Source organism: Vicugna pacos, chromosome 21 (assembly GCF_048564905.1).
Source record: "Vicugna pacos chromosome 21, VicPac4, whole genome shotgun sequence".
Lineage (NCBI taxonomy): Eukaryota > Metazoa > Chordata > Mammalia > Artiodactyla > Camelidae > Vicugna > Vicugna pacos.
Window position 1 is genome coordinate 23,144,774 of NC_133007.1, and position 15,237 is coordinate 23,160,010.

The 15,237-nt window shown below is 38.5% G+C and overlaps 1 protein-coding gene across 1 annotated transcript; it reads left to right on the forward strand.

Annotated features, from left to right (window-relative positions):
- Positions 1-7,619: 7,619 nt before the first annotated feature.
- Positions 7,620-8,564, forward strand: LOC102536305 (olfactory receptor 10K2). Its single transcript, XM_072945894.1, has one exon. The coding sequence runs from the start codon at positions 7,620-7,622 to the stop codon at positions 8,562-8,564; it is 945 nt and encodes a 314-aa protein (XP_072801995.1).
- Positions 8,565-15,237: the final 6,673 nt, after the last annotated feature.

Genomic DNA, 15,237 nt, shown 5'->3' on the forward strand with positions numbered 1-15,237 from the left:
AATGTAAGGATGTCTAAGTGTGTTTTCCAGTGCCCACTGGAGAGACAGAACCAGGGCATAATCACTGAATCCATCCTTATAGGCTTCTCAAACTATGGGACATCTGAAGAGCCTTCTCTTCATTATTTTCCTCCTTATCTGCCTGATCTCTCTGATGGCCAGTGTCACCATAAAGATTGTCATTTGTCTGGTCTTTGTTTTTGTCTAGATTGAGCTTTGCACAGGCCTATATACTTCTTTCTCTTTGCCCTTTCCTGCTCTGAAACCTATTACACCTTAGTCACGATACAAGAAATGCTGACCAACCTGCTTTCCACAAGTCTGACTATTTCTTTCTTTGGATGTTCTACAAAACAAATCTCTTTGTGGGTTTGGCTTGTACCAACTGTTTTTAATTGCTGTGATGAGCTATGATCGCTATGCTGCCATCTGCAACCCTCTTAACTGCACTCGCATTGTCAGCGGTGCCACCTGCATGCAGTTGGTTTTAGCCTCAAGCTTCTGTGGTTTCCTGATCTATGTGGTTGTCAACGTCCTGGTGTTTAGTGTACCTGATCTCGTGGAGGCAAAAGTTGTTTAAACAGCATACAAAAGCATTACTCAGAAAGTTGAAGGCTGATAAATTATACTTCATTAAAATTAAGAACTTTTGTTCATCAAAACTGAAATGCAATTTTCAGAGTCGGACAGGATATTTGAAATGCACATCGCTAATTAAATACTGATTTCCAGAATGTGTTTAAATCTCCTGGAATCAATAAGAAGAGATATCTCTCTTTTCTAATGTACGACATATTGAACAGGACCTTCAAAAAAAGAAGAAATTCAATTGGCTGATTAACTTGTGAAAAGGTGTTCAATCTCATTAGTATCATGGAAGTGCAAATGCAATTACACAGACATACCAGGATGTCTCAAATGAAAATGAGTTACAACGTCATTTCCGGCTGAGGTTTATTTCCCTCACTGCCCAGGAAGAATCTGGAGGATGTGGAAGGAGAACAGCTGAGGAAAGGAGAGCATGTTTGACCCTCACTTATTGTTGCAGATGTGGAGCAACTGAAACTCCCATTCAGTACTGGTGGGAGCATAAACTGGTACAACCACTTTGAAAAATGATTTGGTAGAGTCTAGCATCATTGAAGATAAACATATTTGATATTTACTGTGTAACAGATCACCTCAAAGCGTAGAGAGGTTAAGATTCTTGCTTGTCTTTTTGTGACTTGCTTATTTCACTTAGGAAGAGAATTGTTATTTATAGAGTTTCAGATTTGCAAGATGAAAAAGCTCTGGAGATCTTTTTAAACAACAATTTGAATATACTTAACACTACTGAACTGTACACTTAAAATGGATAAGGTGGTCAATTTTATGTTAAGTGTTTTTTTTTTTAACCACAGGAAAAAAATACTTCTTGCTGTGTGGGCACGTTGCTTTAGGTTTGACTGATCTAAGCTGAATTTAGCATGATGAGTCTGCTTCAAGCTGCATGTCTCTTGGGTTTGGCCTCCTTTCAATAGGTTGATATCAGATTTGTACCAGCTACTTCTAGTCTAGATCCCAGACTTAAAAACATGGAGACCTCATCCTATGGTGATAGCAGGAAACCCGCAATGCTTCTTTTGGCCAAGGCTTGGAACTAGTGCACTATCCCTTCTGCCCATGTTTCATTGGCTAGTATAAATACCAATACCAAACCCACAATGCTGGTATGCTGTTGGTGGGAATATAAGTTGGTATAGCCATTTAGGGAAAACAGTACTGAAGTTCTTCAAGAAATTAAAAATAGAACCACCATGTGATCTGGATATCCCATTCCTTGGCATTTATCAAAAAGAGTCTGAAATCAGAATCACAAAGTAACACCTCTATCTCCATGTTCATTGCAACACCATTCACAACAACCAACATATGAAAACAACCTAATGGTACAAATCATAGGAAATGTATAAAGAAAATGTGGTATATACACGTAACAAAATATTATTCAGCCTTGAAAAAGAAGGAAAGTCTGCCATTTGCCACAATATGAGTGAACCTCAAGACACTAAGGGAAGTAAGCCAGACACAGAAAGACAAATATTGGTTGGCCTCCTTATATGTGGAATCTAAAATAGTCAAAGTCACAGAAGCAGATAGTAGAATGGTGGTTTCCAGGGGCTAGGGAGAGAGGCAAATGTGGAGATGTTGGTTAAAGGGTATAAAGTTTAAATTATGCAAGAGAAGCTCTGGAGATGCACTATACAGCATGGTACTTAGAGGTAAAACTACTGTGCTGTGTGCTTAAAATTTGCCAAGAGGATAGATCTTATGTTAAGTTTTCTTATCACAGTTAATAATAATAGTAATTAATAATAACAAAGTTGACTGGATAAAACTTTGGGAAATGATGCATATGTCTATGGCTTTGATGGTGGTGATTGTTTCTTGAATATATACTTACATCAAACTCAACAAGTTGTATATATTAAATATGTACATCTTCTTCCATGTCAATCATAACTTGATGAAGTCGGTTTTTTAAAAAACTGCTGTGAGTTTGGAATAAATGATGGATATCAATAACACAAAGCTGTTCAGCATTTAGATTCAACTAGATTAAATTCTACTCTTCTTACTTCTTATTTCTTCATGAGCATTATTTCTTGTTCTCAATATTTTTTGTTCTTCCTTTGTTCTCACTTTGGGTCTCAGGATCATTATTTCTTCATCTATCAGATACGTGATGAATTCTTACTCTGCACCAAGCCATTGTCAGGGGTCTTCAATATCCATTGACACCATGTGATGGTGAAATCACATTCATTCCTAGCTTAGTCACAAGGCAAGTGGAAATCAGAAATTTTGGAAATTAGAAAAGAAACACACATTCCTGTTCAAACAAAGAGGTGATTTATATTACTGGGGAAACATTGTCTGGGACCATTTATTTGCCAACATTCAGCACATGTTTATTTAGTATCTCCTGTGTATAACAATACACTATATTAGTTTCTGGATAATGGAATAGAGAGGTTGAAAGAAATGAACTTGGTAGTTAATGGTGAAATGAGTCTCCTTTCGGCCTTCACAATAGAAAGCAACATTGTTCCGTCAGTCCTCTCAACCTAACAGAAAATGGTATTTCTAACTATAAGTGCAGAAGCATATTTTTAACTGAACAGACATGTTTTACACATTCTGATCATTTCCTTTTCATCCCTTTGGTAACATGAAATTGACAAATCAACTTAAAATTAGTCAAATTTTCTGAAATCGCTCCATCTGAGAGGGGCTTAGAGCCTTCCACTCCCCAAGCCCTCATGCATGGGCCCAATTTGGAGCAATTTGGCATTTGATGACTTGTCTCTACTTTCCGCAATCAACTCAGTTGTTAATTAAACCCAGTGCAACATCTCCATGGCAATGACTCTGGCATTAGGAGACGCACAGAAGAACCACCCGCTACCAATAAATGCAGTGAAAGTTCCAGCTGCTCTGTGGTCACTATTAGATGTGACTTGTGGTCTTCGGTCAGTTGGTACAAAATGTCAGAAAGAAATTAGCTATGTTTGATTTGAGTTGGGGTCTAAGTCCCCAGACCATCGTCACATGTCTACCCCTGAGTAAAGATCGGTAGCATTGGGCCCATTTTGACCCTTCCTCCTTTTCCATTTCAAATTGGATTCTGTCCCCGTAGCCTCGGCGCTTTTGGCTTCTCTCAGGGGGAGGGAGAGGCAAGTGGGAGTGAGCCCCTCTGTGAGTAACAGACATCCATGTTGGACTGAGCAGCCACAGCAGTGAGAAACTGGGCAGCGGACAGGGAACGAGAGTGAACATCTATCCCCCAGCAGGACCCTCCCTTCACAGCTCAGGTAAGAGACAGAGAAGGGTGATGGGTCCCTGCCGGTGCAGTGCCAGTGAAAGACAGAGACAGCCACAACTAAGAATGTGGACTCCAAATGTTGTTAATTGGGCCTAATTAAACTTTAAAGTGCATTTTTATGAAACTATGCATATAAATTTTATACGTATTGTAGATGAACTGACTCATTGCTCTTCCTAAATTTACATAGACACTGTCTTGGTTCTGATTTAATACAACAGTGCACTTAACAATATTTTAATCACCAAATCTTGTGTTTCATTATAGTAAGAACACTTAACATGAGACGACCTTCTTTTTAACTGAAGTACAGTTGATTTACAATGTTGCATTAATTTCTGGTGTAAAGCATAGTGATTCAGTTATACGTGTATATATTCTTTATCATATTCTTTTTCATTATGGGTTATTTCATGCTATTGAACATAGTTCCCTGTGCTACACAGTAGGACCTTGTTGTTTACCTATTCTTTATGAGATCTGCCCTCTTAATGAATGTTCAGGTACACAATTACCTATTGTTAACTACAGGCAAAATGTTGTAGGCAGGTATCTATGAAGTATTCACCTTGTATAACTGAAACCTTGTACCCAGTGAACAGCCACTTCCTCTCCCCCTTGGCCCAGGCGCTGGCAGCCACCATTCTACTTTCTCCTCCTCTGAACTGATTATTTTAGATGCCACATATAAATGAAATTTATCCTGTGATTGGCTTATTTCAATTAGTATAATGTCCTCCATGTTCATCCATGTTGTCACATATGGCAGGATCGTTTTCTTTTTTAAGGCCAAATAATATTCTGGGGTGTGTGTGTGTGTGTGTGTGTGTGTGTGTGTATACACACATACACATATGTATATATACCTACAAAATCTTAAATCACAATCTTTTTAAAGTGACATCAAGAAAAAGATTACAATATCTAATACAAGTCTGAGAATTTCGTGAGTACTCTGAAAATAATTAAAGTTGGCAAATATAAAGACACAGAAACTGCCTTTTCGGCACATAAAATCAGAGACAGAAACATTAGCACAAGGGCATAGAGAACAGACTCTGGAGGAGAACGCAGGAGTAGCAGCTATAACACCACCATAAACCCCTTCAGGAGGTGGCACATTACTGTGGGAATCGCATTCATCTGAAACATAAAAGACCTTGGTTCTGTGGCTAACACATCTACTCGGCTGCTTTCTGGTCTTGGAGCTTCTGATCCAAGTACTGTCTGATGCTCAGTTTCTTTGAGTACTCAATCAATTGTTGACTTTGATACCTAAATATCTAGGTTAAAACATGCACAAAACATGCATTATTGATAAGTATAAAGCATCCATAATAAGAAACCTCTAAGTTTTTCTTTGTATGTGACTAAGTTTAACTGTCGTTTTATCTTCTAAGTTTATCCTATACTACCCTCTCCGTCAAAATAAAAAATTTAGGAAACCTCCCTTGCTTTCTCCCAGGTGTAGATAACCTGCCTGGGTGACTGACTACAGAGAACCAAATACCACAGAACTTGCATGGAACTTCAAGATCAGTAACCCTTGCCCCCCTCCCAGGGCAGAGCAGGACTCCACTTAATGCCAAGCAGCACCCCGGGAAAGTGCAGAAAAGGCAGCTTCAGCAACTTCCTATGAGTTAAATCCTCACTGTATTGTTGATGAGAATATTTCTGCCCCTAGTCCCCATAGAACAACAGTGAAGTAATTAAAGGGAAGTATTTATCAAGCACTCACTATGTGTTGAATTAGCCTCTCTCGTACACACGATTTTCAATTAATTTTCACTATAGCCCTAGGGGTCTGCGATTACTTTTTTCACGATACAAATAAGAAAATGGGGCTTAGAGAGTTTAAGATCTAACCGCAAGAATACGTCAGAGTCAGGATTAAAGCTCACATCTATCTAAGTTCAAAATTCATCTTATTCCTACATTGCTCACCTTTACATGTGTTTGTAAGGGTAAAAGTCAAGATTACTAATGTAGAAATGTATTATTTAGTCCTGAGAATTAAGGACCCTGGAATTAGAAAGATAACAGTATATTAGTAATAAATGTATCTTCTGGGCAATAAAAATCCTCGTGTTAGGCACTGAGCAAAGAATCAGGGGGATAAGATAAAGGGAGAGCAGATTTGTCCCTTTTACATGGTTTGAGTGGAAGTAGGAAACACCATGGACAAGACTGCCCTCCCCAGGAGCCAGGAGATGGAACTGTGGTTACCTGAAGTCTTTCCAAGTCTGTATGAAACTTGTAGAAACTAAATAGTGGCCAGTCTCATGACATTTTTCCAAGAATGCTTTAGTTCAACATCTCTGTAACAGATGTCAAGAAAACCAGAGATGCAAAAATATTTTTCCAAGGATGTACAAAAAAAAATTGTTTCCTCCATTTTCTCACAATTGCAAGTGCACATCTCTCAGTTCAACCACATTATTTTTTAATAATGTCTTCTTCTGAATATGCCTCACCTTTGAAATGTGAGCAGCTTGAGGCCTTGGACCAAATCGTTTGTATGTATCTTCAACACACACCTAGCGCCTGACACATGGTTGTTTTTACAACTGTTTGATACTTGTTGGCTAGTGGCTGATAGTCTTGATTTTGTGGTTCTCATCTAAGGAAGAGTACGATGACCCTGACTTTTGTTATTAATAGTAGTTAAGATCATAACTTTGAATATAATAGTATGAGTAATGTAAAATATTTGTAAAGAAAAAACGGGTAACAAACTAACATGAGCAAAGAATAGAGGCAAGGAAGGACGCAACATATTACACAACCGTGATGCAGCCCATCTATAAATGATCATGGACACAGTTTAATTCTCAAAACAAGAGCTTACAAACCATAAAGACTTTGTACTTTATGCTATAGCTCCGAGCAAAATTTATGAGGAGGGGAGTGATAGGATACAATTACATTTCAGAAGATTAGTCTGGCTGGCATCAGGAGTAGGATGGACTGAAAAAATGTGAGACTGGTGATGGGAAAGATCTCCATAATGAACATGGGCAAGAGTCCTGAAGAAAGACTGTGTTCGCTCTGCTGGAGGAAAGACTCTGAGATAGGCATTGGAGGAGGTATAGAAGTGTTCCATCTTAGATAACTTCTAGATTTGGGAACAGAATACAGATACAGAAGCAAAGAGTCACTTTAATGAGAGTTTAAGAAGGTGGCACTGGTGATCCACGCCAGGAAGTAAAGCAAGCAGAGTTGGATAGAATGTAGGTGTAGGTTATGGAAAGATTAAACTAAGGTGTAGGTATAAGGAGAATGATAATGAAAAGCTATTGAAGAGTATATATAAAGTTATTTAGAGAGTTATATATAAATGTAGTGCATTCAGATAATTTATTTTGCAACTGTAGGAACATGGGAGGATGTGAAGACAGTAAAACCAAATGGACTAGCATTGCAAAGTAAACTTAGAGAGGCTGAGAATTTTAACATCAGCCCCACCCTGGGAATTGAGATGAAGGGAGAGTTGAATCTGAGAAATGTCGAGAACATTTTGTCTATGGTGTTATAAATACTGCGGCAACTCAAACTTGGATGCACACTTTGCACAATTTTTGATAGTTCTTCATGTCTTACAAAAACCAGAAAGAGGAGGAAGGAGGCAGAACTCAAAATCTGAGAACACGTCTTGTGGTTACTAATTTCCTGTGATTCTATAATTTTAATGGATTTTCCTCAGCACCATCTTCTCCTCTCTCTCAGACTGTGTCCTGAAGCTGTACCTTCCATGGAGTGGGTCAATGAGACTCTGGTGAGAGAGTTTGTCTTCCTCGGCTTCTCCTCTCTAGCCGGGCTGCAGCGGCTGCTCTTTGTTGTCTTCCTGCTCGTCTACCTGTTCACTCTGGGCACCAACGCCATCATCATTTTCACCATTGTGCTGGACAGAGCCCTGCACACCCCCATGTACTTCTTCCTTGCTGTACTCTCCTGTTCTGAGACTTGCTACACCTTCGTCATTGTACCCAAGATGCTGGTGGACCTGCTGGCCCAGAAGAAGACCATCTCCTTCCTGGGCTGTGCCATCCAGATGTTCACCTTCCTCTTCCTAGGCTGCTCTCACTCCTTCCTGCTGGCAGCCATGGGTTATGATCGCTACGTGGCCATCTGTGACCCTCTGCGCTACATGGTGCTCATGGGGCGTGGGGTGTGTGTGGGACTAGTGGCTGCTGCCTGTTTCTGTGGCTTTGCTGTTGCACAGATCATCACATCCATGGTGTTTCGCCTGCCCTTCCACTCCTCCAACCAACTACACCACTTCTTCTGTGACATTTCTCCTGTTCTCAAGGTGGCATCTCACCATACCCTCTTTAGTCAGATTGTCATTATCACGCTCTGTGCATTGGTCTTGGTTATCCCCCTGTTACTGATTTTGGTATCCTACATTCACATCATCTCTGCCATACTTCAGTTTCCTTCCACATTAGGCAGGTACAAAGCTTTCTCTACCTGTGCGTCTCACCTCATTGTTGTCATTGTCCATTATGGCTGTGCCTCCTTTATCTACTTAAGGATTAAGTCCAACTACTCCTCAAGCCAGGATGCTCTCATATCAGTATCTTATACTATCCTAACTCCATTGTTCAATCCAGTGGTTTACAGCTTGAGAAATAAAGAGTTCAAATCAGCTCTTCAAAGAGTTGTGGGAAGAACAATTTCTCTGCCACAACATTAATCTAGATCCCACTCTTTGTATGTGATAAAACACAAAGTACATGGGGAAAAATTCCCAGAGCAAAAATGATCAAGCAATTGAGTATAGTGTTCAAGAACAGAGATCATTTCTCCTTCATTTCCAAACATAAATTTTAAAAAACAGCGTATTTTCATGATCACATAAATTATTGCCTATTGAAGTTTTTTCAACTGAGAGAAAAATAATGGATGGCTGCTGTAAAAAAAACATAAATATGCTCAGAATTCTAGCTTTGGCAAAAACTGTTGCCCAATCACAGCCAGAATGGAAATCAACCTTGCAAAATATTGCACAACCCTAACTGTCTGGTTTAGGGACTCAGGAACGTCTGGTCTCTATATTTCTCCTTTTCTGAATGTTTCCTGAATCTCAGGTCTTTCAATATAGTCAGGTCACAATTTTTAAATGAGATAACATATATAAAGTTACAATTTTTGGTGCATAAGTTATATCCAATTAATGTTCAAGTAAGAACATTATACAGAAAATTATTTATTTCTATATTTCTAATTTATTAATGAGAGCTGGGGGGTTTTTTTATAAATTTTTATGCACTGATAAGAATCTAAATTTAGTCAACACCACCTCCATGAAGATATTCACAGGGGCACAGGTGAAAAAGAAGACCTAAAACCACACAGAGTGGGCAAGAAAGGCAGGCTGAGCTTAATCCCATTTCATTCATTATTCACCAAATAGAAAAGTCCATGTGAAGAGCAAACAGGTTCTGTCTCCATGAAGCACAGGAGTCTTCCTTCACGTGCATTTCAGGTTAGAATGTGAGCTAGACATTTTACTTATCTATCCTTCCTGCAGGACTGAGAGCAACCGGGGGCGCTCCATGGAGAGAATTGCATCTTCACTTCATATTTATTTTCAATATCCACTTGTCAGTAAAGATCTTCCAACTGAATCATTTTGTTTCTTAATCTTTTCCTTTTCTCCCACCAGTCTCCTTGTCAATGACATAAACCCCTCGGCCAGGGGTTGAATTAAGAAGGAAGGAACCGGAATGCTTTATTCACAGGCCCAGTTTTACTGTGGGATGCTGAACTTGTCCGCTAAGAAAGCCAACTGCATTTCTTCCATCCTTTGGAGCTTGAGACTTGCCTCAAGTCTCAGACCTGAAGGTCACAAAGGCTAAAGCAAATTTAATTTCTTTGGCCACCAAACCCTCATTTCCTTGGACCTGTTGCTCAGCCCAGACTTCTAGCCTATTAAGTTGTCTCATGAAAAGGAAATAAACTTATAATCCCTAATGTGAATCAGTTTAATGCGAAATTAGATTTCTGATGATTTTAATGAGTTAGTAATAGTTTCACATATTTTCAGAAAACCAGCCATTATAAAATAAAAGATTTAATTCTACTTTAGCTAGCCTACTTCTGGACATTTCTTCCAGACATCTTTCATTTGAGAAGACAAATCCTCAGAAAAGCATGCATATGTGTAAAGCCATCCTCTTCCTATAGCCCTTGCAATTAAAACGTGACCATGGCGTGCATACTTGTCTCAAAAAGTCATTGAGCCCAATGACCAGAAATACAATCAGTATGTAACTAATAGAAGAGGTTGATCAGCTCGTGGCGAAAGCAGGCTTCTGAAAATCCCCGTCTTCTATAAAAACATCCCTAGTTCTTCCTGGACTAACTGACTCAGCTTTCATGAGTTAATTCTAACTCACTCAATTTTCATGAAGCAACTTCCTATGCCTCTTCCCCCACAAAAATTTCTGTACTTAATGAGATGATTTTTCCAACCACTTCATCTTATCTTGAACTTTCCCCTATGGAAAATCTTTTTGCAACCGAATTCACCTTTTGCTTTTTCACTTCTTATGTTCCGCTCAAGGAAGTTGCTCATTTCCCCTGATGAATTCTTTATTAGCGAGGTATAAAGAACCTGTATCAAACATTATGCAGTAATCATTCCCAGGGGCTTGAAAACACAACTACAGAGCGGATGTTGTATCGATCTGGGCTTGGCAAAAGACCAAAAGAGACGTCACTGGTAACCATAAGTAATTCAACTGGTCCAACAGCTCAGAAGGAGTTTGTAGACATGAACTCTGCAGAGCAGCAATCCAGGGGAGCAGGGGGATGTGCTAGATGCTTTGTCTGTGCCTACAGGACTCTGAAAGTTTAAGGATGAATCCCTCAACAGGCTACAAATGAGGGTATCAAGAGTGAAGTGTTAGGTCTGGGGTGTATGAGTTCCTTTGGAAGCTCAACATGGCTGTGTGAAGGGACTAATGGAAAGTGTTTGCAAAAATGGGAAATTTAAATTATTTACTTCACAAAATATCTAGAAATATATTTAACAATTTCTTGTCAAAACCAATTACAGTGAAGCCATAAAGAAACATACGGAATAAAACTTGAATAAATATAGAGACACAATTTATACAAGGATAAGATGTCTCAGTTTTGTAAAGATACCAGTTGTCCTTATCTCACCTTTAAGTTCAAATCAATTCCACTTAAATATTCATTTTTTGATAATGTGATAAATATTCCTGAATTTTAAATATAATGCTAATCATGAATTTCCCCAAATCACCTTTATATACATATGTAGAAGCACATATGTGTGTGTATCTCTGTGTATTCAGTTTCTTTAAAACTTTTAAGGTAAGCTAAATAAGGATTTTTATCCCCGTATTACTGTTGTAAACACTGGATATAGCAGAGATTACATGAATTATCATTGTCGCACCGCAGGTGCATGGCAGAGAGGGCAGTCTCCTTACTCCTTTCCCAGAGCTTGTTTGAATTCTCGCTCCACGGGCATGTCCAGTGCCACTGTCCCTGCTGCCTCCTGCTGTGACTAAGGCACACTAGCATCGCCCCAACAAAGATGGAAACTGTTTTCCATACCTTGTCACACACCCACGGACACCACAGCCCCCTCCTCCTGCAGTGACACGAGGTCAGTTCTAAGCATGACCTCATAAATCCACCAGCACCACTGCCTCCCCCTCACTTCCCACAGCCTGAGGACAGCCAAAGGGAAAGTCTGCAAGGAAAGAGGACACGTTCTTCTGTCCTGAAGTTACTCTGTGACCTAGAAAATTACTAAGAGTGAACTACTTTCTTACTTTGGGCCCCAGGCTACATGTCTGTAAAGAAAGGAGACTGATACCTTCTGCTATGTTGGTCTATGTCTTCATTTAAACGAGATAAAGATGAGACTGTTTTGAACAGTGTTAAGTGTAGTAGAAAGACAAACCGTCTAGCGTCGTAATTATTTGGTAGTAACTGATCTTCCTGGGTCACCAGACTCCTCCTGAAATCTCTGTTCCTATTAGTCTCTCCACTGCTAAATTAAGGATGCTCATGAGTCCCAACCCAAGAAAATACGGTATCAAATCCCTCTCTTCCCCAAAACTTCAGAACGCACAGTTTACAACCAACAAAGGTAGACACTTCAGGCTGGCCTTAAGGTCCTCCATGAGCTGTCCTCATATTCCTCTCTCCTCACGTCTGCCCCTCCGGTTGTCTCATTCTATTCAGAGTTCCTAAATATGCAGAACATATTTGTACCACACATTCTGCATCGGTCTGCTAAGGCTGCCATGACAAGGTACCATAGACGGGGTGAGCTAAACAACAGAAATTAATTCTCACACGGACTGAAAGCTAGAAGTCCCTGTTCAGACTGTCAGCAGGGATGGCTTCTTCTGCAGGCTTTCTCCTTGACTTGTCAGCTATTTTCAAACAAATTTCTATTCTTTAATTGTGGTGAAAAAAATTACCTTTTGCTTTATGTTCCTATTGGAAGATTCTTAGTGGTTTTAATTGTTTTTTTAATTAAAATATACTCAATTATTTAAAAGTAAATTTAAAACTATCTGAATAACACGTGATCCTCAGAATAGTAACAAGTACCAATATATAAATTAGATCCTGAAATGTCCTCCTTTCCGCAACGTTATTATTGTTGAATTTCCACTATTTGTTGTTAGACTGATTATATATACATGTGCACACACAAACACACGTTACCTAGATAGATAAGGAGAGAGGCATGATAGATAGATAGATGATAGATGATAGATAGATAGACAGACAGACAGATAGACAGATAATCTGATATCCATCTTTAAATTATACTGCAACATTTTTTTCTTCCAGAATATATTATGAACTTCTTTCAAGTCTATATTCATGATTGAATCTAATTCTTTTTTGAGAAATAATTCACATGCTATAATATTTACTCTTTTGAAATGTTGACTCAATAGCTTTTAGTATATTCACAAAGTTGACCGACTACCACCACTATTTAATTAGCCCAAAAAGAAACCCCACATGCATTACATTTTCATTAGCCTGAAAAGAAACCCCATATGCGTTACAGTCATCTCCTCTTCCACCAGCAACCTCTACTTCGCTTTCTGTCTCTATGGATTTCCCTGTTCTAAACATTTCATACGAATGGAATCATACAATGTGTTGTCTTTTGTTTATGGTTTGTTTTACTTAACATAAGGGTCATCTGTGTTGTACTATGTATCGTGACCTTGTGCCTTTCTATGGCTGAATAATATTTCATTGCATAGATACACCAAATTTGTTTATCCATTCATTGATTGGCATTTGAGTTGTTCTCACTTTTTGGATATTATGGATGATACTTCTATGAAAAATCATGTGCAAGTTTTTGTGTGAATATATGTTTTTAATTTCCTTGGATATGCACATAGCAGTTTTTTCCTTCTTTCTCCTCTTTCAGCCTACCTTAGTGATTCATGATTTTCCACAGTGATATGCTCTGATTTCTACTTCTGTATCTCTTTTTGAATATAGTAGTATAGATGTTTGCTTTGTGGATACCATGAGGCTTACATAAAATATCTTAAAATTTCACAGTTCGTTTTACACTGATAGTGACGTATTTTGATTGCATAAAAACTCTACCCTTTTACTCTTTTTCTTTTAAGTTTTTAAGGTCAGAATTAACCCTTCGTATAGCTCGTATTCATTAAGAAATTGTAGCAGTTGTACTTATTCTAATACTTTTCTCCTTAACCTTTATACTACATTCGAATTTACTTCATCATATAACAGAATCCCAGTTCTCTAAATCTGAGTGTATATTTACCTTTTCCAGTGTTGTTCACTTTCATGTGTTTTCATATTACTAATTACCATCCTTTCATTTCTGCCTGAAGAACTCCTTTCAGCATTTTTTTGCAAGGCAAATCTAGTGGCGATGGATGAACTCCCCCAGAGTTTTTTTAATCTGGCAAAATTTTAATTTCCCTTTGATTTCTGAAAAATAACTTGGCCGATAAAGTACTTGTGGCTGGCAATTTTTAAAAACTTCAGCACATTAAATGTATCATCCCACTCTCTCCTGGCCTGTAAAGTTTCTGCTGAGAAATCTCATGATAGCCTATGGGGGTTCCTCTGTAGGTGGAAATCTTTCTTTTCTTGCTGCTTTTAGAACGCTTCATCTTTGAGTTTTGAAAGTTTATCGCAATGTGTCTTGGAGAAGATCATTTTGAATTGAAATTATGGGGTGATATATTAGCTTCGTGGACTTGAATGTTCAAGTTTCTCCCAAGGTTTGAGAAATTCTCAACTTTTAGCTCTTTAAATGAACTTTTACCCCTTCCTCCTGTCTTCTCTTTCTAAAAATCTTATGATTACGATATTTGTTCTTTGAAAGGTGTCCATTAGATCACACAGATTTTCTTCACTCTTTTCCTTTTTTTCTCCTCAGATTGCGTTATTTCAGATTTCCTATTCTCTAACTTACTGATTTTATTTTGTTTGGTCTACTCTGCTGTTGACATTCGTTATTGCGTTTTAAATTTCATTCCTTTGATCCCTAAGGACCAGAATTTCTGTATGGCGCTCTTCTTTAATGACTTCTATCTCTTTGTTAAATTTCTCATTTAGTTTCTATATTGTTCTCTTGATTTTGTTAAGTTGTCTTTCTGTGTTTTCTTGTAGCTCATTAAGTTTCTTCAAAAAAGTTATTTTGAATCACTTATTGGGCAAATCATATATCTCTGTATCTTTGGGATCAGTTGCTAAAGGATTATTGTGGTTGTTTGATCATGTCATGTGTCCCTGATTCTTTGTATACCTTGGAGTTTTACGTTGCTGCTTTGGCGTTTGAAGTAGCTGTCACGTCCCCCTTTCCTTACTGGCCATCTTCAGGTGGAAGATACTTGTTGGTCCTGCTTATACCCTGGGTTTTCTCTGACCGTGCATGGATACACCTGCTCCATGCTCCTTTCTACTTCTTGTAGCAGAATTTTTTAACAGCTTTATTGAGACAGAATTCATGTACCATACAAGTCAACCATTTAAAGAGTCCAGCTTGATGTCTTTTAGTATATTCACATAGTTATGCACCCATCACTACAACTGATTTTAACATGTTATTAGTCTAAGAAGTTAATCTACACCCTTAGCCAACACTCCCCAACCTCCCCACCCCACTCATCCTGAGGCAATTACTAACCTACTTTCTGTCTCTATAGATTTGCCTACTCTGGACATTGCACATACATGGAAACATAAACGATGTGGTCCTTCATCACTGGCTTCTTTCAGTTAGTATGTTTTCAAGGTTCATCCAAGATTGTAGCTTGTATCAGTACTTCATTTCTTTAAATGTGGCAGAATTCTGAAGTTTA